The following is a 25,046-nucleotide window of genomic DNA, read 5'->3' as shown; positions in this document are numbered from 1 at the left end:
CAGCAAGCCCAAACAGCAGCAGCAGCAGCAACAAGAAAGTCCGGGGACAGGCACAGAGGAGATGACACGGAATGACTGACGCCCAGAGGACAGGGCAGGGCAGGAGACCAGATATGTGGAAGCAGCATCAGCCTTTTGAACAGGGCACCCCTGTCACTCAGCACAAGCAGAGGCAGAGGGGAAGGTGCTATATTGATCTGAAACAGCACATGCCGGGACACAGGGTCCCCCTTAGCTTGGGGGGGACAGTGATCTCTGTAAGAAGTATGGTGGGCAGGTGAATGGCTCTGGGCAGACCAATGGAGGGCCATGGTCTGTGTTCCAAGACTGTGGTTGGTGCCCCATGCCATCTCTGTGGTTCTCAGCACACTGGTCAGGGCCAGTCTCAATGGGCTGCTCAAAACCCTCCAGGGCAATGTACCCTATGGTCCTACACTGGCCCTGGCTCCTGATCCCAGCTCTGTAGACAAAGAGCTCAGAGCAAACACCTTCCGGGGATGACAGCTGTCTCTCTGAGCCTAGAGCTAGAATACTTGAGGACCCCAGTGCCAAGGATAGCAAGGGAGGAAGAAATTGCCTGCCTCTTGAGGTCACAGCACCAATGACTACAGACGGGGCTGTCCCAGCCCAAGCCAGAACCTGTTTGCCAGCAAGTGGGAGGAGGAGACCTGTTCCTAGCTGGGTGGCTCAATGATAGCTGCCTTGCTTTGCTTTCTGGAGACCACTATGAAGGTATTTAGGAAGGTGGGCTTCCAGTTCAAGTCCTGACAGCCTCGTGAGGGGCGCATACCCATTAGAGATGAGGCGTAGTGATTCTAACCCCACAGACCTCTCAACCTCTCCCTGACTTCCCTCTATCTCTCAGCACCAGGCATAATGGGCCTCCTGTTTCTCAATTTTGGGGACCCTCGGCCTGGGCTACCCACAAAGGGAAGTGGCTCCCTTCTTCACCTGTGCCTACCCACAGCCCTTCTCGGTCACTACGGTGTCCCAAACATGAGGACAGCTGGGCTCAGGAAGAGGGTAACCATCTTTAAGGCCATAGTGTCACCTTGGTGAGTCAGCTGTGAGCGCACAGCTTGGGCAGGAAGTGGACAGCCCTCAAGAATGGCACATTGGAACGTGGTTACCCCATGGTTCCTAGGGCCAGCCTCCAGGACCCATCCCCAGCACGGAGGCATCAGTTTTTGGAATCTGAATCAACCGGAGACTATAATATGAACAGAAAAGACAACTGCCCCGTCCTTCCTGTTTGCCTGGCGCCACTGCCACTGCGTTACCTACCTGCAGTGGGCAAGGTAAGCCGCCGTGCATGTGGCTGTCCTGATACAAACTGGCTTAAAATGGCAGGAGGCCTCGGGGCTTCGTCCAAGTGACCGCAGCGATCCAGGTGGTCCCTGTCCCAGCTCACAACCCCAGACGCCCCGAGTCAGCTACTCCTACCTTGGAAGTGCCTGGCCGTCTTCCTCCGTAGGGCCTGCACAGTCACCTCCGAGTCTGCCCACTCCAGAACCAGCCTGCGGCCATACAAGTGCGTGCTGTGACACAGAGCGCTGAAGGCTTTCTGGAGGAGGGGACGAGAAAGAGCAACGGGTGAGCTGTGAAGAAGGAGCTGCGGTGTTCCACATGGCCTCCCTCCACCCTCATGACTTTGGGTGTCTGGCGATGCTTCGGGGTGCTGCTGGCACCAACTTAGCTAGCTATGTTTCAAGTGAAGGAGCAGCAAGCAACGGAGCAGTCAATACCCTCACTGCCTGGGCCGGGCGGGTTACCTGTTTCCTGGGTGGTATCTTATCTGTTATCTGTGGAGGTCGACCGGCTGACAGGTGAGCCTCTCACCCAGCTGTCAGGTGGGAAGCCCAGCTACCTAGCTACCAGAGGATGCACGCACACTCACTCCCTCATGGGTACTTGGTGACTGTCCTCTGTCTGTCCTGTCTGTTCCACTGTCTCTTTCCTGGTCTCCTGTCCTTTCCACTATGGGCTTCTGTGCCCAGCTCAGCACCCCAGGCCTTGAGCACACTCTTCCTCCTTGCTCTGCCATGCTCCCCCTCCCCTGGCCCCCACCAGCCTTTTCAACACTAAATTGAGATATAATTATACAGTGTATTCACATACAACCATCAGCATATGGATTCTAGAACATTCCATTACCACCTCAAGAGAAAGACACATTTGGTTGTCACCCCTCAAGTCCCCCAGTTCTCCCACCTCACACACACCACAAACCTACTTTCTGCTTTTATGGATGCACCAGCCCTGTGGGCATTCATCTGATCACTAGACAGCACTGATCAAAGCCTTCTGTAAACATGGCTGACTGAGGCTCAGTGGCCTTGTGCAGGGACAGCCTCCTCCAACTCTTCTGATAATACCCCATGACAAAAACACGGGACTTCAGTGGCTAAGAAGTCTCTCAATTCTAGAATCAACATATCTGGGGCAAGGCAGACCCTGTGCTTCCTTTTTTTCAAGGTCTTAGGCAGGTTAAGTGAATTTTCTGAGCTCAGTATTTTGAAGTGGAAGGGTCAATGCAGCCAGATTTGGGACCCTGAAGAGAATCCAAGGTGACTTGGTGTGGGGCACACAGCACGTCCACTTTATAATTCCTGTGTGGGGCACACAGTGTGTCCACATACATCTCCTGTGTGGGGCACACAGTGTGTCCACATAATCTCCTGTGTGGGGCACACAGCACGTCCACTTTATAATTCTTGTGTGGGGTACACAGCGTGTCCACATACATCTCCTGTGCTCTCAGACAAATTCCTTTAAGCCTCCTTCTCTCCACAGAGCCCTAAGGCATAGAGGATGCTCTGGGGGCTCCTGACGACTGCAGAACACCCAGGCTGACAGCTGGAGGAGGGCGATACTGAACCAGGAGGGGAGCCTGCCTTTCTCATTGTGTTGACAGTTAGAAGCGCTCACTCACCAGTACAGTGAGGGCCGGAACCAGCCACTGCCCTTTGCTCATGATGTGACTCCTATTGGCACCTTGGGAGGTGACTGTGCTTGAAAACCATGGTTGCAGTAGTAACCAGGTAACACTGGAGTGAGGTGGGCCTAGGGCAAAAGAACTGTTGTCAGCCGTGGCGGCAGCATTGTGCAGAGGAGACGCCGCCCGAGGTAGTGGGTCTGGGAGCCATACAACGCTAAGCATCACCAAGCTTGTGGACAGTATCTGGGAGGGAGGCTCTGGTCACACATTATCCCAAGCTGTCCTGGTTTGGGGCCCTGTAACTCCAGCTTTGTGTACTTCTGTGGTGTAAGCTGCAGGACGAGTGAGGGAAATAAGGCCATGACCTTGGGCTCACCACTGACCTAGCTGGGTCAGGTCCCGCCTTGGGAAGGCTTCAGGACTTAGAGCAAGCAATGCAGGCAGTGCCCAGAGTCTATACAAGACAAATAGAATCTGAAAGGATGGGAGGGCTTGGGGATGAGAGGGTCGGTGGGAGGGGAAGCGTTAAACCCGGCCAGTGGAGGGAAGGTTTCCACGCTTTGTTCTTCTCTGCACCGCTTGAGAAGGGCCAGGTGCAGCCCCCCCACAGCCCCCACACTTTATTTTTTTAAAGTTTAATTTAGAAGCCTCTCTTGACTCCCGGCAGAGCCCCTTCCATTTTTTTTTTCCAGGCAGATATAAAAATGCATCTGGCCCCCGAGCCGAAATGGCTCATTCTGAGCTCAGAATCGAGAATGCTCAGCTGTCGAGGGAGGCAGGGAGACGGCGGGACTTGGGGAGCCGGGTGCCTCGAGACCAAGAACGGAACTGGTAGGGAGTCTGATGAGGGTCCCCGAGGAGCTGCATCCTGGGGACACAGCAGTCTGGGACAGCCATGGCTGCATCTGGTGGCTGTTCCACCCTCACTTACAAAGCAGGAAGAGATCTTGGCAGGGAGGCCCAGGCGAGGAGCTGCCCCAACCCCAGCCTTCATTTTCTTTCTCATGTTTCTTTTCTTCTTCTTTTTTTTTTTCCCCAATCTACTTTTTCCTGCCTGAGGCAGGAGGCCTGGTGATGTTTCTGTTCCCTGCAGGAGTTCCTAATAGCCTCTCCCTCTCTCTGTACCCCTCTGGGACTTTATTAGTCCCCCATCGAAAGGGCTTTCCATACGGGGGGGGGGCAGGGCGGGGGCTATAGGGCTGTGGTTCTACAGCCAGCTTATGTCAGTTCAAATCCCTGTTCAATCACTTTCAAGCTGATTAATGTGATTGAACAGGGATGCTGTGATGCTGGCCAAGCTGCTTAATGTCTCTGAACCTAGGCTGCTGCGGCAGAATTTCAGAAGGAGCAGCAAAGACGGAAGTGGGGACACTCAGGAAGCCATTCACTCATAGCTTAAGAGCCCTGCCCTGCGACAATGCTGTCTGGTACATCATCATAAGCCACTCCTCAGTCTGCAGGAGCCAGAGTGAAAACGGAGGCGTCTGCAAACAGTCTTATTTTTTCTAGAACACAATATGGGGTTCTCCAAAAATAGCAGAGCCCTTCCCAGTTCTGACTGCTGAGGACTGAACAGACACCAGGTCATGCTCTGTGTGCCTATTTCCCCGAGCTGCAGTGTGGTGTCCTCAAAGCTTTTCCCCACAGGGTAGTAAGTGACTGGCAGTTGGAGCCAGCCTTGGGGAATGCAGTGCGCATGCTTAAAGAAGAGACACCGTGTGCCTGTCTGCCCGAGGCACCTTAGGGATGGAGGAGGAGGGAGGGATGGCCCCCTTTTGAGGGGCTTTTGGACTGGGGCAGGGGCAGGGGCAGGGGCAGGGCACACTTGGAAAGCATGGAAGACTCTAGGTGACACAGCATGAAGAATGCCGGCCGCCAGTTCTGTGTGCCCAGCCCCATAGAAATGCCTCAACACCTCGCCACCTCCTCCGGCTCAGGCAGCTTGCCTTTGCTCAAATAGCCTGGGGGCTAGTGTCCTCTGGGCCGTGCAGTCCTGTGGCTAGCAGTCTTCTTGGTGTGGCCCAGGGAGCCCCAGGTTCGACGGGTCTCCTACCATATGACCCCAGCCTGCTTATTCCACTGAAGGGTCACTCACTGGTCTCCCACTCCACAAGAGACACCTGAGGACCCACTATGTGCTCCATCTCCTCAAGCATTGAAACTGTGGCCTAGTCTGCGAAGGTCCTGCCACCCTGTGCGTGGCACACCAGGTCTCCATTCTAGAAACCATCACCCACCCATTGTCTCCCTGGCTAAACCCGAAACCTTAGAGGAAAGGCACCCTGCCTCTCCCTTAGCAAGCGCACTGCTCTCAGTAACTACTCAGTAAAGCAGAGTCTTCCTTTGCCGAGGGTCTGGAGAACACATCTCTACCCTGAGTGGATGGTCTTCTGTCTAAGCTTTTCAAGCCTGTGTTTCGGAACACAAGGACAGCGAGCACGGCTGGGGTCACTGCACACTGGATGGTGAACTGAACTTGGTCTGGCTTTCGTCTTGCCCCCATGGCTTTGGGTCCCTGCTGAATGGACACAGCTGCCTGCCTGCTGGCATGAGAGATGCGCCAACCTTCCCCCTGGCCTGCTGGGAAGCCTGTGGCCCAGTGTACAACTGGAGGGACTCAGGTTGACACAGGGAGTGACAAAGAAAAGCCACACTCTGCCATCCCCTGGTGGCCATCGCTGGCTACCCTCAGCTCCACCCTCTCCACTTCAGGAGGCTCCTCAGGGGCCCACAGCCAGTGCTGTCTCTCTCTCTGTTTCTCTAGGAGGCTTGAGGGGGGGATGGGGAAGGAGGTGGGCACTCCTTCCTATCACAAGCTGCAGCGGAGAGCATGGGCCACACCCTTCTTCCTAAGAGTCTATCCTGAGGATCCAGACACTTCCTCACCATCTGAGCCCAGGGGTATCGTTATTCATGGTGAGTCCCTTGGTTTCTAGGAGAGTAAATCTCTTTACTCAAAACACTGAGTGGACCTGACCCTGCTGGACCCCGACTCCCATTGGTAGGGGTCTGTCTCAGGTGGCCCCTATCCCCGGGGAGTATCTACCCCAGGTCCAGGTTACCACCAGCCAGGTCTATGGCTTGGATTCCCTGTGACTGAAGCCTTAGCCCTCAGGTTCAAGGCCATGGCCTGCCTCCTCGCCCTGATTCCACCAGGAAACCAGTCTACTCGGACAGTGGGGGATCAGTACAGGGCTGGAAGAGGCTGGACCTGGTGGTGGCCATCTCTGAAGACCATGGAAGGTCTGGAATACTGCCAGTGGAGTGCTGGGTCCAACCTTTAAGCACTTTCCCCAAAGACAGCATTTCTCCCAGCAACCAAAACCATCTTGTGCCCTTGGCAGGACTTCGGTCCCATGGGGTTCCAGAGGACTGGCCGGTCCCCAGCCTTCTGCAGCGCCAAGAATGGACCTGACTTTAGAAGTCGGCAGCCTCCTGGCCCTGTCCTCCTGCTCCTTCAGAATCCCTGGCAGCACCAGAGGGCTGCAGATACTAAAGACATCCAAAGACACCATCAACCTGCCCTAAACATGTGTCCCACACTTGAAGGGGACGGTGACAAAGTGGCAAAGGATAGCCATATGCATGCCGGTGCCCTGCACTAAAAATGGAGGACAGAGAAGCCAAGTCCTGCCAGGCTTGGAAGAAATACTGGGTGGTGACTTCTAGGGAAGGGTACTTCACATTGCCTCCACATGGCCTATAAGTCGGGTCAGCACACTTTTGGGGCTTCTGGCCTGTCCAGATGCCACCTCACAGGTAGGACTGTTGTAGCTCTTTGCATAACACAGAGTGACTTTCACAGTGAATGGCACCAGGGTCCATCCTGAGAAGTGAAGTTGTCTTACTCACTGTTCTGTTGTGGTGAAGAGACACCATGACCACGGCAGCTCTTATAAAAGAAAGCATTTCATTGAGGACTTGTTTACAGTTTCAGAGAGTTAGCCCATTATCAACATGTGCGTGCACATACGTGTACACACACACACACACACACACACACACACGCAGCCTGGCATGGGCTCCTGAAACCTCAAAGTCCACTCCCAGTGACACACTTCCTCTAACAAGGCCACACCTAATCCTTCTAATCTTTTCAAACAGGTCCACTCCCTGGTCTAAGCATTCAAATCTATGAGCCTATGGTGGCCATTCTTATTCAAACCACCACAGGGGCACTGAGGGGCAGAGGCGACCTTCCAAGACAAACCGCCACAGGACCATTTGTAGACTGTGCCCTGACTCTCTGAGAGACAGATGCACACCTAGTCAGCCCATCAAGTCAAGCCAGTCAGTTTAATCTCCAAGCACACTGTGCTGACCCAAACGTCAGGTGCTACAGCACAACAGAGTAGGGAAGGCTCCACTCCTGCCTCGGCAGGTCTGAAGAACCTCAGAGGGCAGGTGTGAGGCTGTAGAGCCATGAAAAGACAGCATGGTTTCTGGCTGAGCACTGACTGCAGGTTTCTCTGCAAGGGAGGGCATGCATTTCGTCACTCTCCCCGACTCCAGGCTCCTGGACAAAGGTCTCCATCGATCCTACAACAATGCCCCCTCTCGCCCCTCCACAGGCCACAGAGACTCAAGACAGATATGAGACACCTAAAGGCCAGAGGGCTTAGCGAATCAAGCATTCCTTCCCAGACCCTCCTCCTTGCAAAAGGTATTTAACCTCAGGACCACCCTGAAAATATGGGGTATAGTTTGCATCCATTTTCCACCAGGACAATAAATATCTCAAGACCATAGCCTATTTCTCTTCTTTGGGACCCGCTGTGGGGAACCATGGAGAAGATTTTCAACCATGGAGCCACTGCCTAATCACAGATGACCTCTATGTTTCCAGCCATGGAGGCCACGAACTCAAGCAAGCAAGCTGAGCCAGCGGCGACCAGAACTCTCATCCCCATGGGACACAGCCAGAGCTTTTCCCTCTCCCTCCCTTCGGCTGCGGGCCACTTCAGCCTGTATGTCCCACTTTGGTCTCAATCCTTCTGCGGCCTCTCAGTGGCACCTGAGAGCCCAGGGGCCTGAGAACCAACTGGTTTCTGGCAGCCTTTTGGCCCCGGGGAACCCCAACCCAAGAGCTCTGGCTCCCCATGGGACCTCAGACTGTATTCCCCCACCCCGAGTGGAGTCCTGCGGCTTCTCATAGCCCGATGTCCACTAGGCAACAGCTTGAGGTGAACACAGTCACATTCCTGCGCCTCTGTCCCTCTGAGCAGTGGCCCTAGCCCTTTGTGGGGGCAGACGTGGGACCCACAATTCCACACGCTACAACCCCACATGAGGTGGCCAGGGAAGGTGACAGGCAGTCCCTGCACTGTCCAGTGAGCTGACAGATTTCTCTAAGCTTCACTTTCTCAGTTCAGTGTGAGCTCGAGGGACTGCCTGTGACAGGAGCAGGGCAGTGGCTGATCTTGGCCCCGTGTAAGCCTCATGGCTGGGTTTTCACCCTCCTCTGACTCACACTGTGCCTGACACATCTGAAAGCAAGGTCTTTGCTCTGGTCTATGAGGTGTTGGGCAGGCCTCTGTCTCCAGGGTCTGCAGAGCCACAATTGGCAGAACAGCACAGTGCGAGCTCGCTTATGCCTTGGCGGTAAACTGGGCAGAACCTGCTCCTACTTACGCTCTTAGCCTACATGTGCTGGCTGAGCCTCAGTCCCTACCTTGAGATGCAAGCTTGGCTAGAATCTGTATCTCTGGGCTGTGGTGACAGAAGCCTGGTAAAGTAGGACCATTCAAATTCTGGTGGGAGCTTGTACAAGATACAAAGGCACACCCAAACAGAAATGTGGGGGTGAAACCCCAACTCCTGGCCTAGCTCCTGGCAGCATTCTGGCAGACACAAAGCAACTAATGGATATAGGTTTCCATACAGCAGGGAACCTTCAGAGCCCAGGGGACTCAGCTGCCTCCCTGTCCTCAGAACAGGCACCATGCCATCTGTTCTCTCAAGCCCTGCTATTCCCCAAGGGCAGTGTCACCAGCTTCTGCAGTAGGGCAGAGTCACCTGAGCTCAGGGGCACACATGTGGAACAGGAAAGCAGCTCTGACCCTACCCTCTGCCTGGTTGGAAAAGGGGTGCTCATCCCCTCCAGACCCCACTGTACGAACATCTTGACAATCTTCCTTGCACACCACCGTGCGGATGCGTGTTACACACGTGCTACTGATCATCCGACGGGTCACGTGCTGCAGGCTACACCACTCAGCACCGAGCAGGGGTGCCGGGTACCAGCCAGGGAGGCGGGAGAAGCTCTGTCCTGCCCCTCGTCAGCAATCCTAGCACCCAGATCTCACTCAAACCCTCTGTACCACATGGCATCTCCAGCCAGTGTGAGCTCAGGCCGCGCGCGCGCATGCTGTTGCTGGCTCCCCGGGCATCCACCCGCCGTGGTGAAGCAGGAGAGGAAGGAGATGCCTGCGACCCGACAATTAACGCTGTGGTTGTTTATTGCGGCGGAGCTCTGCCAGCCAACGACAGCCGCCACCGCATCTCCGGCTGCCGGCTCCCCCCGAGTGTTTATTTAAGCCAACACATTGCTCCGCTAATTGGATAACATTCTATGTGAAAATAGGCCTTTTAAAACAACAGTGTCGGTGGCTAAAACAGCTGCAACCACAAAAGTATAAAGAAGCATGGCTCGGGAGGGAGAATTAAAGGCACCTCGTGTGGGGAACAATTAATATTCTGGTTTCTGGGTGTGTCTGTCTGCTCCTCCCTCCGTGTTCCTGGTGGCCCTTTCCCCCTTCCTCCAGAGCCAGCCTGGGCTAGGTAGGGAGAGTAGAGTGAGGCCTGAATGGAAACCCAGTGCCTATTGGAGATTTCCTAGCTAATGAAGGCCAAACCCACTGGCCCAGGACTCCCCACTGCCCATCCAGGTGAGGAGTGGCATGGTGAGCTGGGGTGGGCTGGAAGGAGCTCAGCACTGAAGACGCCAGCTGCTTTTTTTTTTCGGGGGGGGGGTCAGGGGCTTCTCCCAAGAGCTGTCTTTACGAGACCTCTTGGCCTCTGTGTGTCTCTACCCAGGGAGCCCATTTTCCAGGGTAAAGTGCTGCAGCTAGGTAGCAGGAATGTGTGTGAGGGGCGGGCTTAGAGGTAGAGGAGGGTCAGCACTTCAGTAAACCAATGCCTGCTGGGAGAAAGAAGCCTGCCTATACAACACTGAGCCAAGTCTGGTCTTTGAGCCATTTCTTCCTGTTACACAACCTTACACCAACCCAAGGGACACTCAAAATAAGTCAACAGGGTTTATCCATTCAGATACCCCAGAGAAGGTACAGCAGTGGTGACAAGACAGGGGATGGACGGCATGCAGGCAAGGCAGCCCAGGATGACCTCACAGGTAGGCAAGATGTGTGCTAGCCTAACTCCCAGCCACGCTAGTTTCCTAGCTGACAGACACATCCCTCTTATGCAGTGCTAGGCTCCCTGAGAACCGTGAGGCTGGGATAACACGGGCACCGTCAGCAGCACTGATATTTGCTGCCTAGCATACTAGGGGCCACCAAACCTACTAGACAGGGAGAATTCACCTGCTCGTCCATCCAGTTCCCATGGGAAGGCAGGGCTCAGGTCACCAGTGCCTGTGACTGGGCAGGTAGCCCAGTCCCTTCTCCCATTTGCCTGAGCAAGTCAGTGCCAACCAGGGACAGGGTGCTGGGGCTGTGCAGATGGGCGAGGTCAAAAGAGGGAGGTTTTGTGCTAATCTCCAGTAAGCATGGTGCCCTGGGCTGGGACAGGCAATGTGCCCACAGCAGACATGTCACTTGTTTGGTGGTGTGCTCTCAGGAGCCCCTGCCTATCACTGTTGGGAGCCTGGGTTCTTCCATGTGGCCATCATGGAGCCTCCTGCTGGCTTTGCTCCCCAGTGTTGTTATGCACGTGACTGAGAGTCAGAGTCCCTGAGAATGTGTGAGGGACAGGCTGAGGCCTGGAGAGAGAACGGGACTGCTCATTCCAGGATGAGGAGTGAACACTTATTCTGGGCCAGTGGGTCTGTGTGGAAGGCTACACCACGACTCTTACACCATGGGGCCAGGGCAAGAGCCTGATACTAGGAGTTGACGTGGGGTGGGGTGAAGTGGAGGCTGGTTGCTGGCCCCTCCAGACATAAGTCTGGGCCTCTGGCTTCACAGTCTTCCACTGAACAAGCAACCTCCTGCCTCAGCCCCAGTGGCTGTTGTACTATCTTCTATCCCTCTCCTGTCTGAGGATGGGTTGGGGAGGTCTCCGAGTGTACATGGTTGCAGGTGCCCAGTGACCAGCTGCTCCCTCTACATGGAACAGCACAAGAAGGGAGAATGCACTCAAGAGGACCAGAGACTGTCGAGGGACCTGGGCGTTTCTAAAGGGGCCTCTCTTTTCCAAAACATCAAGTGCAGAAAGGAGGCTCAGGAGAATATATTCCAAGAGGTAGGGGTCCGAGGGCCCTTTCCAGCTTGGTTGGGCTCCATTCTTCTTCCACTGCAGGATAACCCCAAGCCCCAAGCCCCAGCTAGAGAATGACTCCATGCTCAGAGTGTGTCCACACTGTGTGTAAGGCACATGATATACGGCAGGTGAAAAGACCTCATACTGCCACTTTGGAGACAACTGGGCTCTGCAGACAGACCCAGGGGAAATGGATGGACGAGCCCCACAGTGGGCAAAAAGGGCATGAGTCCTGGCGGGGAGCGGGGGCAGGGCAGGGCAGGGTACTGCAGCAGGGATAGAGAGGCCGGAAATAGCACCTGGGGAGTGGAGGGCCTGGCCAGTCTCTAAGGCTGTGGGCGGAGCCCTCACTGTCCTCAGCTGCCCTTTCTCTTCCAGGAGCCAAGAATGGAAAGGGATGGAGGGAGAAGCTGTCACCTCCATAAGTCAGTGCTGAGGGGCTGACATGGGTTACGAGGAACATGGCTTCTGGTCTGCGGACTGAGGAGTGTACTGGATGCAGAAGTGGGCCCATGAATGTCCACCCCAGCCTGTTCCTCCAGCAGCCCTGTGAGGCCGGGGAGGCACTGGGAGGGTGAGTCACTTTTCCAAGGTCACACCAAGGGGAAGAAGCCACGCTAGCTTCATAGTGAGCGTAAGTCTGGGGTCAGCCTTGGTGAACAGACCTTTCTCAGGGGCAGAGTTGGGCTCTGCTTCTCCCAGGGCAGTCTGGTCTGGGGGTCTGGACAGGAAACTGTCAGTGGTTGTCCCGCCTGGGAATCCACAGTGCGAATATTGTCTCCCACTGGCCCTCTGCAGACAGGATGCCACAGCCCTGTGCACTGACCTGAGAGCTGAGGGAAGGACGGCTCGCAGGGTCCCTGGGCTATGGCAATGAGGGAATCAGGTTGTGTTGACTCCCTGCCATGTGCCAGGGAGCTGGCTCATAGGACTGTCTGTCACAAAGCAGGAATGGAGACACTACTGTCAACCCATTTCACAGATAAGGAAACCGAGGTACAGGGCACTACTACGAGAGGCTAAGCTGCCTTCAGTGACAGTATTTCTCTTGCTGCCAAGGCCTAGTGTTTGCATTGTGTTGTCTCTTTCGTCACTGAGAGGTGACAACGGAAGGGCTGCCAGCTGAGGAGAGGGGACAAATGTCTAGGCAATGAAGCAGGCACTTCAAGTGGGGGCAGAAGAACGTAGGTGGCTGCCATGCCCTGAGGGCTAGTGCCCTATGCCTGTGGGACGCCCAGGCTGTCTACATAGCCCTAAGCTGTCCCTTCTGCCCCACGATGCTCCCCACCCCTGGTGCCCCTTGCGGTGGAGGAGCCCTAGACACTTGGCAATAATTTTGGACACTGTTTTCCAGGGAAGAAAACAGAAGCAATGGAGGGCCGTGGCCGGCGGGCAGCGCTCAGCAGGGGGACAGGGCGGCCCAGCAGTCCTAACCTGCACAACTTGGACTTTGGAGCTTGATGCTGTGACAGTGGTTTCTAGACTCAGCTGTCGAGGACTCAACACAGGCAGAATGACAGCCTGGCTGTGCTGTCCGGGGCCTGACGTCAGAGCAGTGGCCTTGCTTCAAAGCCCAAGGGGAAGGGGGCAGGGTGTTATGGGAGTATGGCAAGAAGGCTCATTTGGGAGGGGTGCCTGCCTGGTGACCTGGGTTTAATCCCCAGCATCTATGTGTAGGAGAGAATCTCTCCATTTGTACATGCATGTACACACTCACACACACGGACCAAACACACGTACACAATAAGTTAGCAAAAAATAACCGCTCCTGACAAAGGCTGTCCTGTTCTCTGCATAGCTTGAGAAATATCTGCATATGCACTTGTGTGCTGCAGGCATGGCCTCTGGTGTCACCAGCACAGAATGGAACTGACCACTAGTGAAGGGATGAGGAGGGAGCCAGACCGCAGCCCGTGTACTGTTTTCTGGGCATGCGTCCCATTCCTGCCCAGGCTGTTTCAAATAGCACTGTCTAGAAAGCCTAGCCCCGTGGCCACCCAGACTGGAGTCTTCCCTGTTACTGAGCAGTCTGAAACTAGGTCGACCTGAGCCCCTGAACATGTATGACGGACACATGCACACGCCAGCACATACTACCTGGCCTTCCAAACCCTACACCCAGTGCTCTGCCTCCAAGGAGACTGAGTAAATCAGCAGCGTCAGGGAGAGAGCTGAGGCACGAGGCAGCGACACTCCTGTGGCTCAGGGGCTCTGTGCTTCTCTAAGGGCTCACCTTCGCATCCTGCTTGGTGATGAAGTCCACAAAGCCGAAACCCCGGTGAGCACCTGTCCCTGTCATCTTCTTTGGCAGGCGCACTGTCTTCAGTTCCCCGAAGGTGCTAGAGACAAAAGGCAGACATCAAAGATTAAGGACTGAGGGCTTCGAGGGACCCAAGGGTCCTGAAACCTGTAGGTTACCAGAGATTGCTGGTTGCAGGAACACTCACTGCCTGGGCTCGTTCACGTGGCTTCCCACTTCCCCACAGCCAGCCCTCGCTCCTCTGCAGGCGTGGCTTTCTTCTCCCTGCTGGCCACCGCTTGGGGGAGGGAGGGCACCATCAGGCTGGAGGTGCTGATGGGAAATTTTTGGTGTCTCTCCTGCCACCTGGGGGACACCTGGACACTTGTCCTTTCCTCATGGGATGAATCTTGCACAGGCTGCACCAGGCCAGGAAGTCCCCAACCAAGGTGAGGGGCTGACTGTGAGCGTCAAGGCTCTGGACGCACAGCCAGCGGGGTTCCCTCAGCTTTCCCAGGCAAGCCACCACAACCGGGGCCAGGCACATGCTTAGTCTAAGCTCACTGACTCCAATCCATGGAATGTCTTCTGTCAGCCTAGAACCTGGGGTCTGGAGATGCCCCAGTACACGGGGATCTGAAGACACACAGCTCCTTCTGAGCCGCATGTCTTCCACAAGCTTCCCTTCCGATACCCGCTAAGCCAGTCAAGCAGTGTTCTGGAGCAGAAAACCTGATCAGGGAACTGTGGCCTGGACCACCCTTGGGGTCACCCCTCTCCTCTCCATTGAGTTAACCTTTGAAAGGCTCTAGGGCAAAGGGAGTGCGATTCCTCGGGGTCCCCTGGCCGCATGCCCTGATCCAGTCCGTCTGTCCAGTTATCAAATCGGTACGTGCACACTGCCACCGATAAATATTCAACTCGCTCTGCATCTGCAGAGAAGTGTTTATTTTTATTTGAAAATCGACACTCTCGGGTGGCCATGGGGTCCACGCAGCCATACGCCGTGGTTTGGGATGCTTCAGGCCAAGGACCGATTGGATAAAGAACACAGTGTAGGCCGTAAGCACTCACCAAATGATATAAGTTAAATCTGGGGCGTTAACCTGCAGCCCTGGCAGCATGAGCAGGCATCTGCTGGCCCCATTTCTGAAGGCAGGACTGTGTGTAAACGCAGCATTATGAAGCCTCAAAATGAATCGGCACGTCCAGCTCTCCCTGGCGCTCCCCCCATCCCCACGCCTGTGCAGGCCGCGGAGAAGGGAGCTGGCGACAAGGCCAGCCTCCCCGGGATGGGGAAGAGGCAGAGGGGAGCCGGCCAGATTCTTTGCTGAGAGGGGGCTCTTTAGCTGATTTGGAGGGGGAACGGAGTTTGAGCAGGTCAGATGTGAAGCCTGGAGAGCTGACACAGCCAGCAAACCCTGCTTTATTCTGCCACCTAAAGGCCTGCACAGCCCACGACACATGGCCTTGGGTCCCTTTCTCTACCCAGTCTCCATGCATGGGTGGTGCTGACTGGAACAGGAAGAGCTGGGGTTGCACAGGCTCCCTCCCAGGCTGGTCCACAGAGATGGTTTACTGGTCACTGGTCCGCTAGGTCACCCGTGAGGACATTAGAGCCCAAGTCTGAGGGCTTTACATCTGATGTAGGAAGGCTAGAGGGGTGGGACAACCAGGCTGGTTGTCTGACAGAGTAGAGGATGCCAGGGTCTGGTTCTCCAGACCCACTCACCTCATCTCCAGTACACTTGTCACAATGCCACTGTCCACAGTGAACTGATCAGAACCACCCAGTCCGTGTGTCCATGTGATACTTTGTGTGTGTGTGTTACTCTGGTGGAAGAACCCACACTCATCTTGTTGTGGCTGTGCCTGCAGCCTGGAGCCCAATGCCTGCCCTGGACAGGTGCTGTGAGAGCCACTTCCAGAATGAAAACAGCAGGAGACAGCTGAAAGAGGCGGGACTATGAGAAGGAGCTAGGGAGTCCACCACTCAAGTCTTTCCACACTGCTTTACAAACAGACCGTCCAGGGGAAGCAGCTCTATTCTGGGTGGGAAACAGCAGGGGGTGAAGTCCCTTACTCGGCCACAAGATACTTCAAGCCTGTCCTGTTCCCCATAGAGACAGGTTACTTCCAGAGGTGGGGCTTCTTCCTTCCCCAAATGTGGCTAAATCCAGGGTGAAGTAGGAGCCTCTGTGTGTGTGTGTGTGGTGTGTGTGTGTGTGTGTGTGTGTGTGTGTGTGTGTGTGTATGGTGGTAGCCAGTCCTAGTGAGCCACGCAGGATCATGGGGGCAAGGGAGAGAGGACCATGTGTGCCTTCTTTCTGCTTGGCTCTGTGCTGGGGTGGGGGAACAGGGAAGGGAGACAAGAGGATAGGGAGAGGAGGACAGGGTGGGGGAAGGCTGTTGAGGTTAATTCCTCCCCTCCATAGCGTGCTGTGAGCCGTGGATGCTCGGTGCATGGCAAGCAGCTGAGGGGCCGGAGGAAGCGAGGAAAATAATTAAAAGGTGGAGAAAGAAGCGGGTGAGGAGGCGGAAGGGGCCGGGCTGCTGTGGTCTACGGACGTGCATCTGAGAGTGTGCTGAGGGAGCCATGGCAGTCTGGAGCCACCATGGAACTGGGGTGGGGACAGGAGCTGGGGGCCTTTGGGGGAGTCCGTGACCTAGGCTTGGGGCTTCTAGACGGCCAACTGAATGGGCAAGGAACACGTGCCTAAAGACCCCAGGAGCTTCAGGAAAGTGATCCCAGTAAAAAGAGGCTTCTGAGAACAGGGCAAAGAGCCAGGCTAAGGAATAGCCGAAGAGTTAGGAGCTAGAGCTTAGGAAGGACTTCCCAGTATCTGTGGACACTTCAAGAAATGTAATGTGGAGGCTTCAGAACAATGTCGTTGCCCGTTGCTACTGTCACCCCAGGTACAAAGGAGGGGCCCCCAGGTCTCTGAGACCTGCCATCCCCAGATATAACAATACTAGCTGGGGGTCAACACTGTCACTGCCTCTGGTTGACAGATGAGAAAACCAAGCGGCAAAGGTGGCAGACTCGGGTCTGAGGTGAGCCCTGCCCTGGGTGTTCAGGGACGGGGCTGAGGTGAGCCCCTGCCCTGGGTGTTCAGGGACGGGTCTGAGGTGAGCCCTGCCCTGGGTGTTCAGGGACAGGGCTGGCCAGAGACTGGCCCCAGGTGCCTGTGTAATGCGGGATCGTGGGAAGCCAACATCAAGGATGGCGGAGAGATAGCCAAAGAGAATTAAGGAGAAGAGAGAAGGTTGGGGGAGGGAGGAAAAATCAATGAAGTACCTTTCGTTCTAAGGAGATAAGAGACATATAAATACCCGCCATTATGAAGGTTCTTATCTGCTGGCCTGGTCTGTTGTGAGGCCAGTTTTTAAAAGAGGCCTTTGAAGGGACTTCCACATGAACCCTGCCTCCTGGGAGCCAAGGCCACGGTCAGCGTGGTCGGGGCCACTAGGGGCCAGGGAGGGAGGAGGAAATTGAGGCACCTAGGGACTCATCCCCAGCCCAGTACGCTGGGGGACGGAGCTGCACGCACTCCCCACTGTGTAGATAATAGAAACCACAAAATAGCAATTACTGTATCCGAAGCTGTGAATAAGGAGGCCAGCGCGGGCTTTTACACGCAGCCCTCCTCCCCTCCCCCACACGCTCACACTTCCCTAACAAACTCACACCTCACACCTCACTTTTCCAATTATCTCATTCACCCTGGGTTCACCAATCACGCCTCCCGCACCACGGCCCCGCCTACTCCGCCAGGCTGCCGCCACCAGGATTGGTGGCAGGTCGGTGGGTTTTCAATGACAACTGGAGTTTGCTGTGGGTGGCTCTGATTTCTTCAGGTGTGTGGGGTGGGGCAAGGCACCTATGGGCCAATCATATCCGGTGTGAGGCATGTCTGTATACACAGGCCAAGTTGTGTGTCCCCTCCCTATGGGTTCCCTCCCCGTACAGGGAGCATCCCCTAGCCCAGACTCAACTTACACAATCCTAGCCAAGAAGATGGGCTCAGGGGAAGGAAGGGAGAGGGAAGTCGAGAGGAGGGGGAAGGCGAGAGGAGAGGGCCCTGTACAGCTGAACTGAGTGCTCTGGAGTCTGGCCCTGGGCCGTGGGGTAGGTTGTGAGGTTAGCCTGTGTGCACCCCACCACACAGTGGATGCGGTGCACCCTGATTCCAACTATTCCTGGGGTTTAAGTCCTCACTGCTACTTGGAGCTCAGACTTCCCAAGAGTGGAGTCATGTGGGACATCCATTCTCAGGCCCTCTCCCCACCTGTGCTTAAGGTGTTGTGGAGAGTGGGCTGCCACCCGAGGGACCCAGAGAGCAGCACTGCGATATGAGGAAGAGGAAGGGCGGTTTGGGGACAGGGTAAACCGCAGGCATCTTCCTGCAGTGAAAAAGTCCTTCAAATGGACCCCCAGCTCGAACTACCATGCTATACACAGGCACACACACAACGTGGTGCTGTAAGTAGCAGCCAATCCATTCAGTCCTGTGTGCTTTGCAGCATGAGAGAAGGCCTGAACTATATGGACTCCCATGCCCCTTGAGAGCAAGGCACTGACTGCTGTCTCTGCCTAACGGAGGGAGGAGACCCAGGCTGGTCCTCCTAGGTGACAAGGAGCAGGCCCGGGTTCATGATGGGTGTCTGGTCCCCAGGCCTGGACTTGGCTAACAGTATCCACAGCTCTGTCTACTACCAAGTAGCCAGAAGCCGGTGGAGCCATGCCCTTCTGGGAGAAGTGGCTATTCTGTCTCATTCAACAAACACGGGCCGGGCGCTCAGGAGTCTGAGCTTTGCTACTTGCTCCATGATGGCGCTCTAAGGGAGGTGCAGAGTGACTCAAGGACGTGCAGACTGATACCATCACGGTGCATGTGAGGCCACCAGCTGCTCTGATTGCTTCCCTGTCCCTTAGAGTCTTCGTGTGGCTGAAAGTCTCACTGGGCAGCCAGAGGGTCAGGCCCCTGTCACTTAGCAGCCAGCCTGGACAAGGGTGGGCATCCGAACAGCCCACTTTTGCTGGGATGCAAGAAAACCAAGCCTCCGGGATGGTGTGTCCACTCTACCTTGTCTGACCTCTAGCTAAGCGGATAAGCTAAAGGCCACACCCACCTCACAGCGGATTCAGGGACAGCATCTGTCCTGGGTCTCATGTCTGTGTACCAGACCCACACTCTCAATGCTGAGGGACCTTCACCTCCCTTGTTGTCTCGTCAGCTCATTCCCTGTCCCTTCTCACCTGTTAAGGACCCACGGCAGCTTTCCCTTTGAGTATGCATCAACCCCAGGGCCTTAGCATCAGCTGGTCCCATTACTTAAAACCCCCTGGCCCGGGGGGTGTCTCTTCGTTCAACTCTACCTCTCTATTACCTTCACAGTTCAAATTCTGCCCCTGCCCCTAACACCCCCTCTGCCCTAAGCCACTGTGAAGACTGATACCATCTGAATAGCTTATCTGTCTTCCCTTCCTCAGCTAGAGACAGAAAGCATACTCTGACTCGGCAAGGTCACGACACTCAGCTGAGTGCGGGGAGCTGTGCGCAGCACTGGGGGTCACCCCCGCCTCTCTCTAGGTGCTGAATCAACACTGTGTGTTCTGACTATGGAGTGCAGCCCACCCACTGTCCACTTAGGCGGCCACACGGTCCGGCAGAACGTTTGGTTCCTTCAGATGCTGCCCTTGATGTGGGTGACCCAGGAGTTATTCCAGGACTCGCCTCTACTCTGAGTCTGGTGACAAAGTCACAGCAGGAGAGAGGGGCCTGTCCCATACTTGTTGATGGAACTGTCCCCACACAATGACCTTCTCAACTACTTCCTGCCTAGCAGGAAAGAGAAGAGGCGGTCCCTCCAAAGATGACCTGGGCTAGGCATGACACCTCAGTGGGATGTGTCCGTTCCCACAGAATCGGACGAGCAGGTGTGGGCAAGCAAGTGTGCGCTGGGCCTGCTCTGCAGAAGTGATGGCCCAGGGCTGGTTAATGGAGTCTCTGCCTCTTTGTCCTCTTTAAGAGTGCCTTTTACACTGAGCCCTTCCAATTACTCGGCGCTTCGGCCTGGTGAGAGCTGATGTAAAAGGTTACCTAGTCGCCATGAGCCAACACTCCCTTTCATTTTTGTCTCTTGAAGGCTGAAAAATGGCCTGGTTTCCGAGCAAGTGAGAGGAGCAAGGGCAGCGTTTAACGTCTCTCAATAGCCTTTCCCGGGGCCCTTGCCGGGCAGGCGCGGCCTCTGCATTTTCTAGATGAGAGATCGAGGGCTGAGTGGTTAAACGGAGTCTCTGAATCTGAGCGGGGCTGAGTTCCGGGTGAGCTTGGAAGCTCATGGAGGGATGCTGGAAGACAGCCTGGCCTGACTGAGCCTCACGGGTGACTGTGGGCGGGTCACTGCCTGGTTGTCCCGATGAGCAGAGTGGGACGAGTTTACTAGGAGTCCCGAGGGAGGAGCAGCCGGGGGCCAATGCTCCACTTCCACCAGGTCACTCACTGAACAAGCAGCCCCCAGACTCCCCGAGAAACTGTCAGAGATATGGGTCCTTCACCACCTTTCTGACCTAGCCATGTGGGATGGCAGGAAGCTGCTGAGTGACTGCGAGCTCACACATGTCAAAGGCAGCTCCTCCAGGAGAGATAGGGTCCACTCAGCCCAGCCTTGGCCTCAAGGGGGACATGCTTCCCTTCTAGAAAAGGAGGCTGGCGATCCAGAGTTCAAGAGATTGAAATTACGTCAACAAAGCAAAATATGGTATTAACAGGGCATCATGAGGTACCTTGGATGCCGGCACTCCCTCCAAGTTTGAGTTCTGATCTAGGGCTGACCCACTTTCTGAGGACAGTGGTTCCTTCCCCTCCCCATCCCCTTGATCTTACAGTAGTTCATGTTCAGACAAGAGGGATTCTTGGCAACTCCAAGCTCCACGGGCTCACATAGGGTCTGCCCCGGTCACAGATCCACCTGCAGCTGATCTAGAACTGAGCTGCCCTCACCCGCCTTTGGGCTTCAGAGCTAACTGCGATGTTCTGGGGGAGTGCTACAGAGCCTGTGGATTTCCATCCTGTGGGTCTCACATGCACCCGGCAATCACCTCCCCGCGCCCTACGATCAGGCTGAGCTCTGCTGGGAGGCCCTCCAGGCAGTGGTGGTATTTATGGCCGCTCTCTCGGACAAAGAGGACTTGTTTTGACCTAAGAACCCAATTAAAAGCTGAGGTATGGTGGGATGGTTCTGTAATCCCAGTCCCGTGGAGGAGACCAGCAGATCCCTAGACTTGCCGACCAGCCCCCTCAGAGGGCCCCATGTAAAAATGAGAGACTGTATCTCAGAGAATAAGGTAGAGAGTGACTGAGGGAGATGCTGGAGGTTAACCTCTGACCACTACACACATGCGCACATACATGCTAGAAACATGTAAAGGGTGTTGTAACTCCTACACAGAAATGGACTTTCTTCCTCTGACTGTACCGACAGCTCTGTTTTGAACCACAGAGGACATGGAATGTATTCCAAGTATTGCCCCACACAATCCTAGGAGGCCCTGAGAGGCAGGCAGGATGTGAGGCCTGAGCCCTTCAGTCGATCTGCTAACATGCGCAAGGCTATCAGGTGATGAGGCAGGGCTCGCATGGAGGCCCTGCACGGACTCACTTGCTGTGCAAAGGTTAAGTCAGGTACCTCTGTCTAAGCAGCCAGTGGCCAGTGTCTTGGTGCAGCCCGTGCCTTTAATACGGGGACATGGAGGGGATGTCTGGAGGGTAAACTGAGGCAGTACGTCTCAAACTCATTAGCTACCAAGCCTGGCCTTGTTTTCTCTTTGCCCAAATTAAAACAAAACAAAACAAAACAAAACAGGACATGGTAGCACAAGCCTACAATCCCAGATACTCCTCGAAGCAGGAGGAGAACTCCCAGTTCCAGGATAGCCTGGGTTACAGGCTAGTCTAAGGCTAGCCTGAGCTACTAAGTAAGTCTAAGGCCAGCCAGCACAACGAGGTGAGAAGTGATAAGAAGGCTGGGCATACAGCCCCTGAACACCTAAGCATGTGTGAGGCAGTCACTGGCACCTCTGGGCCAAACGCCAGGGGCATCTCTCAGGACACAGGTGACGCAGACACAGGATGCTGCGGTAGACAAGAGAGGGACTCTATTCTATCAGCTCATGCACAGGTGAGACTGAGAAGGCTGGTCCTGATACTCAGGTGACAACTCTGGCGTCCCTCTGTGGAGGGTCCCATTCTGAGGTGAGAAGCAACTGTGCCTCAGGGGGAGATCTGGAGTCACATCCCAGCCCTGCACCTGATGCCATGTTTCTGAGGCTTGGCTCATCTCCGTCAGGAACTGAGCAATGAGGGCTGTGGCTACTAGACCCACATCCAGTGAAGAAGTGTCTGGGGGTGGCATCAAGTGAGGCCCCCTGGGAACCAGGAGCGCCCGCCCAGCAGGGCTGAGACAGCAGATGGTGCTCAGTCACTCCTGACACTCTGACACAGGCAGGTCTGCATCTTGGCACGGGTCCTACCAATGTTAAAAGACACTGTGGACAAGTCACCATGAAGGTGGCCCCGTACTCTGCTTTCCCTGAGCCACACGAGCCCATCCGGACCCCAGGTCCCTCTTCTAGTGAGAGGGACGGGAAGGAACCCTCGCTAGCCCAGGGTGTATTCAGCCAGTCCCGCCCTCCGCCCGGTGCAGTAATGGAACACACAGGCCCTCTCCCCCTCTGGTCTTCAACTGCCTGGAGAACGGCTAATCCCATTACCAGAAAATAAAGTGGATAATTTAGGTTAATGAAATCGTTACAAGCACGCAGCGGCCAGAGGTGGACGCCCAGAGCCAGTTCAACACCCTCCGTTGTCATTATCCACAAGACAGGAAGGGACAGAAAGGGAGGACAGATGTTTAAAGAGACAGTGAGGAAAAAAAAAGAGGAGGAGGAAGAGGAGGAGGAAGAAGAGGAGGAAGAGGAGGAGGAAGAGGAGGAAGAGGAGGAGGAGGAGGAGGAGGAGGAGGAGGAGGAGGAGGAAGAGATGACGATGAGGAGACCAGGCCTTACTTACTGCCTGAAACCAGCAAGGGTTTGCTTTTCCTTTGTTCGTTTTGTTTGATTGTTATTTCTTCCCTAACTGGAGAAACCTCAGAGATCCAGGTGTTCCTGGCGTGTGAACGGCCATGTGGGACCTGCTCTACGCTGCTCGGCCATCTCCCACCCTGCTCTGTTAGAGTGACCCCGAGGATGAGTGCACCATTCCTGAGTTAAACTGTCTCAGGGTCTTCATTAGGAGCAGGCTCTGGGAGCCGTGGTAGGGAGTGGCAAGAGGGGACCGTGAGAAGAGCGGGGGCTGGGACCCACAGGCCAACCCAGGGCACCGACCAGGAAGACACTCTTTCCCCAGGCCAGCTCCCCAGAATGCAAGCGTGGCCCTACCTGCTCATACCTGCTTGGAGCAGGTCACAGTGGGCTGTGGCTGGTCACCCCACCAGCACCTGGACTCGTATCAGTTCCCCGCCTTCCTTCTCACACACGATGGCTCTGCCATGCCCTGTCAGTCACTCTGGGGACCCGCTCCAACACTCAAAACATAACAACGGCTGCACGTTGGCTACGATGCCACCGTGAGGCTGCTTCAACTGGTCCTATCTTGGTCTCCAGAACTACTGACTGTCTATCCTAAAGTAAAGGGCAAAGAGCCTTCTGGCATCTGGACCCTGACCAAGGATGGTGACCAGGATGACAGGAAGGGGAAAGGAAAGAGGCAGGTCTCCTAGACAGGTGGAAGAGGCCCCACAGAGAATGCTAGATGGCCAGGTCACCTCCATCACCACCATCTGGCATTGAGGAAGAAGCATGGCCGAGGTGTGGCTACTGGGTGCTGCCTTCTCTGCAGGAGTACAAAGTGACGTACCCCGAGACTCAGAAGGATCTTGAGGGCCTCCTGACATTGTCTCTAGGAAAAGAATTCACATGCCCCTCCCCTACCCCCACGCTGCAGGACCCTTAGGGAACACAATGACACTGAGCCAGGCCAAGAGAGACTGTGCAAAGAGTGGAGAGAGGGACATTAGCGTGCTGTCCCTGTGGCCTGACTCCCACAGTTGCACAGGGCAGCATCCTTCCCTCCTCCGTCTAGAACCCAGAGTCTCCAGAAGGAGGGACAGATGCCCAGCTGGACCCTACCCCTACCCCCTTTCCCAGAGCGGCTGACAGGGGCATGGGGTTAGCAGTGGCAGATTCCAAAAGGCTTTAGGAAGTGACAGCTGGTAGTCTAGCCACTGTTACGGTGGGGTGCACACAAGTTTTCTGTAAAGGACGGATCATAACTGGCTTTGGTGTTGTGGCTACCCGGCTCTCCTTATACCTGGAAAGCAGCCAGTGGACAGACGTGGCTGGCTGCTGATAAAACTTTATTAGAACACTGGAAAACCATGGCAGCGAGCGGCTGTGTGGTACAGAGCCGGTGGCTGCACTGCCCTGTACAACCTGGGTATTCCAGGGACGTTTGGGGAGAGTACAGGATAGTCTCTCCTGAAGGCTGAGACTGTGGATACCTCTCCTCCTCCTGAGCCTTGAGTGACAAGTTGAACTGGACATGCCTGCAGGAGTGCTGGCCCCTTTAGACCCCTGGCCAGACGCTTGCCATTCATGTGGAGACTTTCTGAGCAAACACAGGACCTTTAACCCTGGTCACTGGGCAGCTAAGGAAGCAGAGTGTAGGGTGGGCTACGACCTTGCAGTGGCCTCCATGAGCATATGCAAGGGGCTGCCATCTGTTGGTCCCCCAGCTTAGCTCTTTTCCTCCATGCTCTGGCTGCACTCCAGGAAGCCTCTCTGCTATTCACTGATGCTGTGTCTCCCTGGATGCTGATGGCTGGACAGCACCAACGGCACCTGGCACCTTCTGTAGAAAGCATATGCTGACAGCTGAGTGAGCCACAGGCTAGCATATGCTTGGCTTTTCCTGGCTTCTCTGTTTTGTGTGTCTCTCTCACCCCATCATGGCCAGAGTGATCCTCTGGGGCAGCCATGGTGACCCTGCCTGAGGTCTTGCTGTGAAGTCTCTGACTTCCTACTTTGCCTCACCGAGCCCCCCTGCCCCATCTCTAGACACAGTTGCTACATTGTGCCCTTGAACAGCTCCTGAGTATCTAGCTGGGGCCACAGTACCCTGGGGAGCCCCCTGGCCAAGGAGGAAGTGGAAGAAGGGACTGAACTGCTCTGGAGGACAGCACGGAGAAGCTCTGACCTTCTGGATACTTCTGACAATTGACACTAGGAAATATGCTCCAGAACCCCATCCCATGTCACTGCAAGGCTCCTGAACCCCACCCTACACTATTGCAAGGCTTCTGAATCCCACCCCACACCATCGCAAGGCTCCAGAACCCCACCCCACACCATTGCAAGGCTCCAGAACC

General features: G+C 55.4%; 1 protein-coding gene across 1 annotated transcript in view; it reads right to left on the bottom strand.

The window, feature by feature from the left end:
• Positions 1-25,046, bottom strand: part of Rbm19 (RNA binding motif protein 19) — an 87,260-nt gene that overhangs the window by 12,479 nt on the left and 49,735 nt on the right. The window contains exons 22-23 of the mRNA XM_028753916.1: positions 13,611-13,716; positions 1,444-1,564 (exon numbers count right to left, since the gene is read on the bottom strand). Of these exons, the coding sequence (XP_028609749.1) occupies positions 1,444-1,564; positions 13,611-13,716 (227 nt within the window). The remainder of the gene's footprint in view (positions 1-1,443; positions 1,565-13,610; positions 13,717-25,046) is intronic.

The sequence above is a fragment of the Grammomys surdaster genome, unplaced genomic scaffold (genome assembly GCF_004785775.1).
Source record: "Grammomys surdaster isolate TR1022 unplaced genomic scaffold, NIH_TR_1.0 125976, whole genome shotgun sequence".
NCBI classification, from domain to species: domain Eukaryota; kingdom Metazoa; phylum Chordata; class Mammalia; order Rodentia; family Muridae; genus Grammomys; species Grammomys surdaster.
This window is presented reverse-complemented; position numbering and strand designations above follow the sequence as displayed.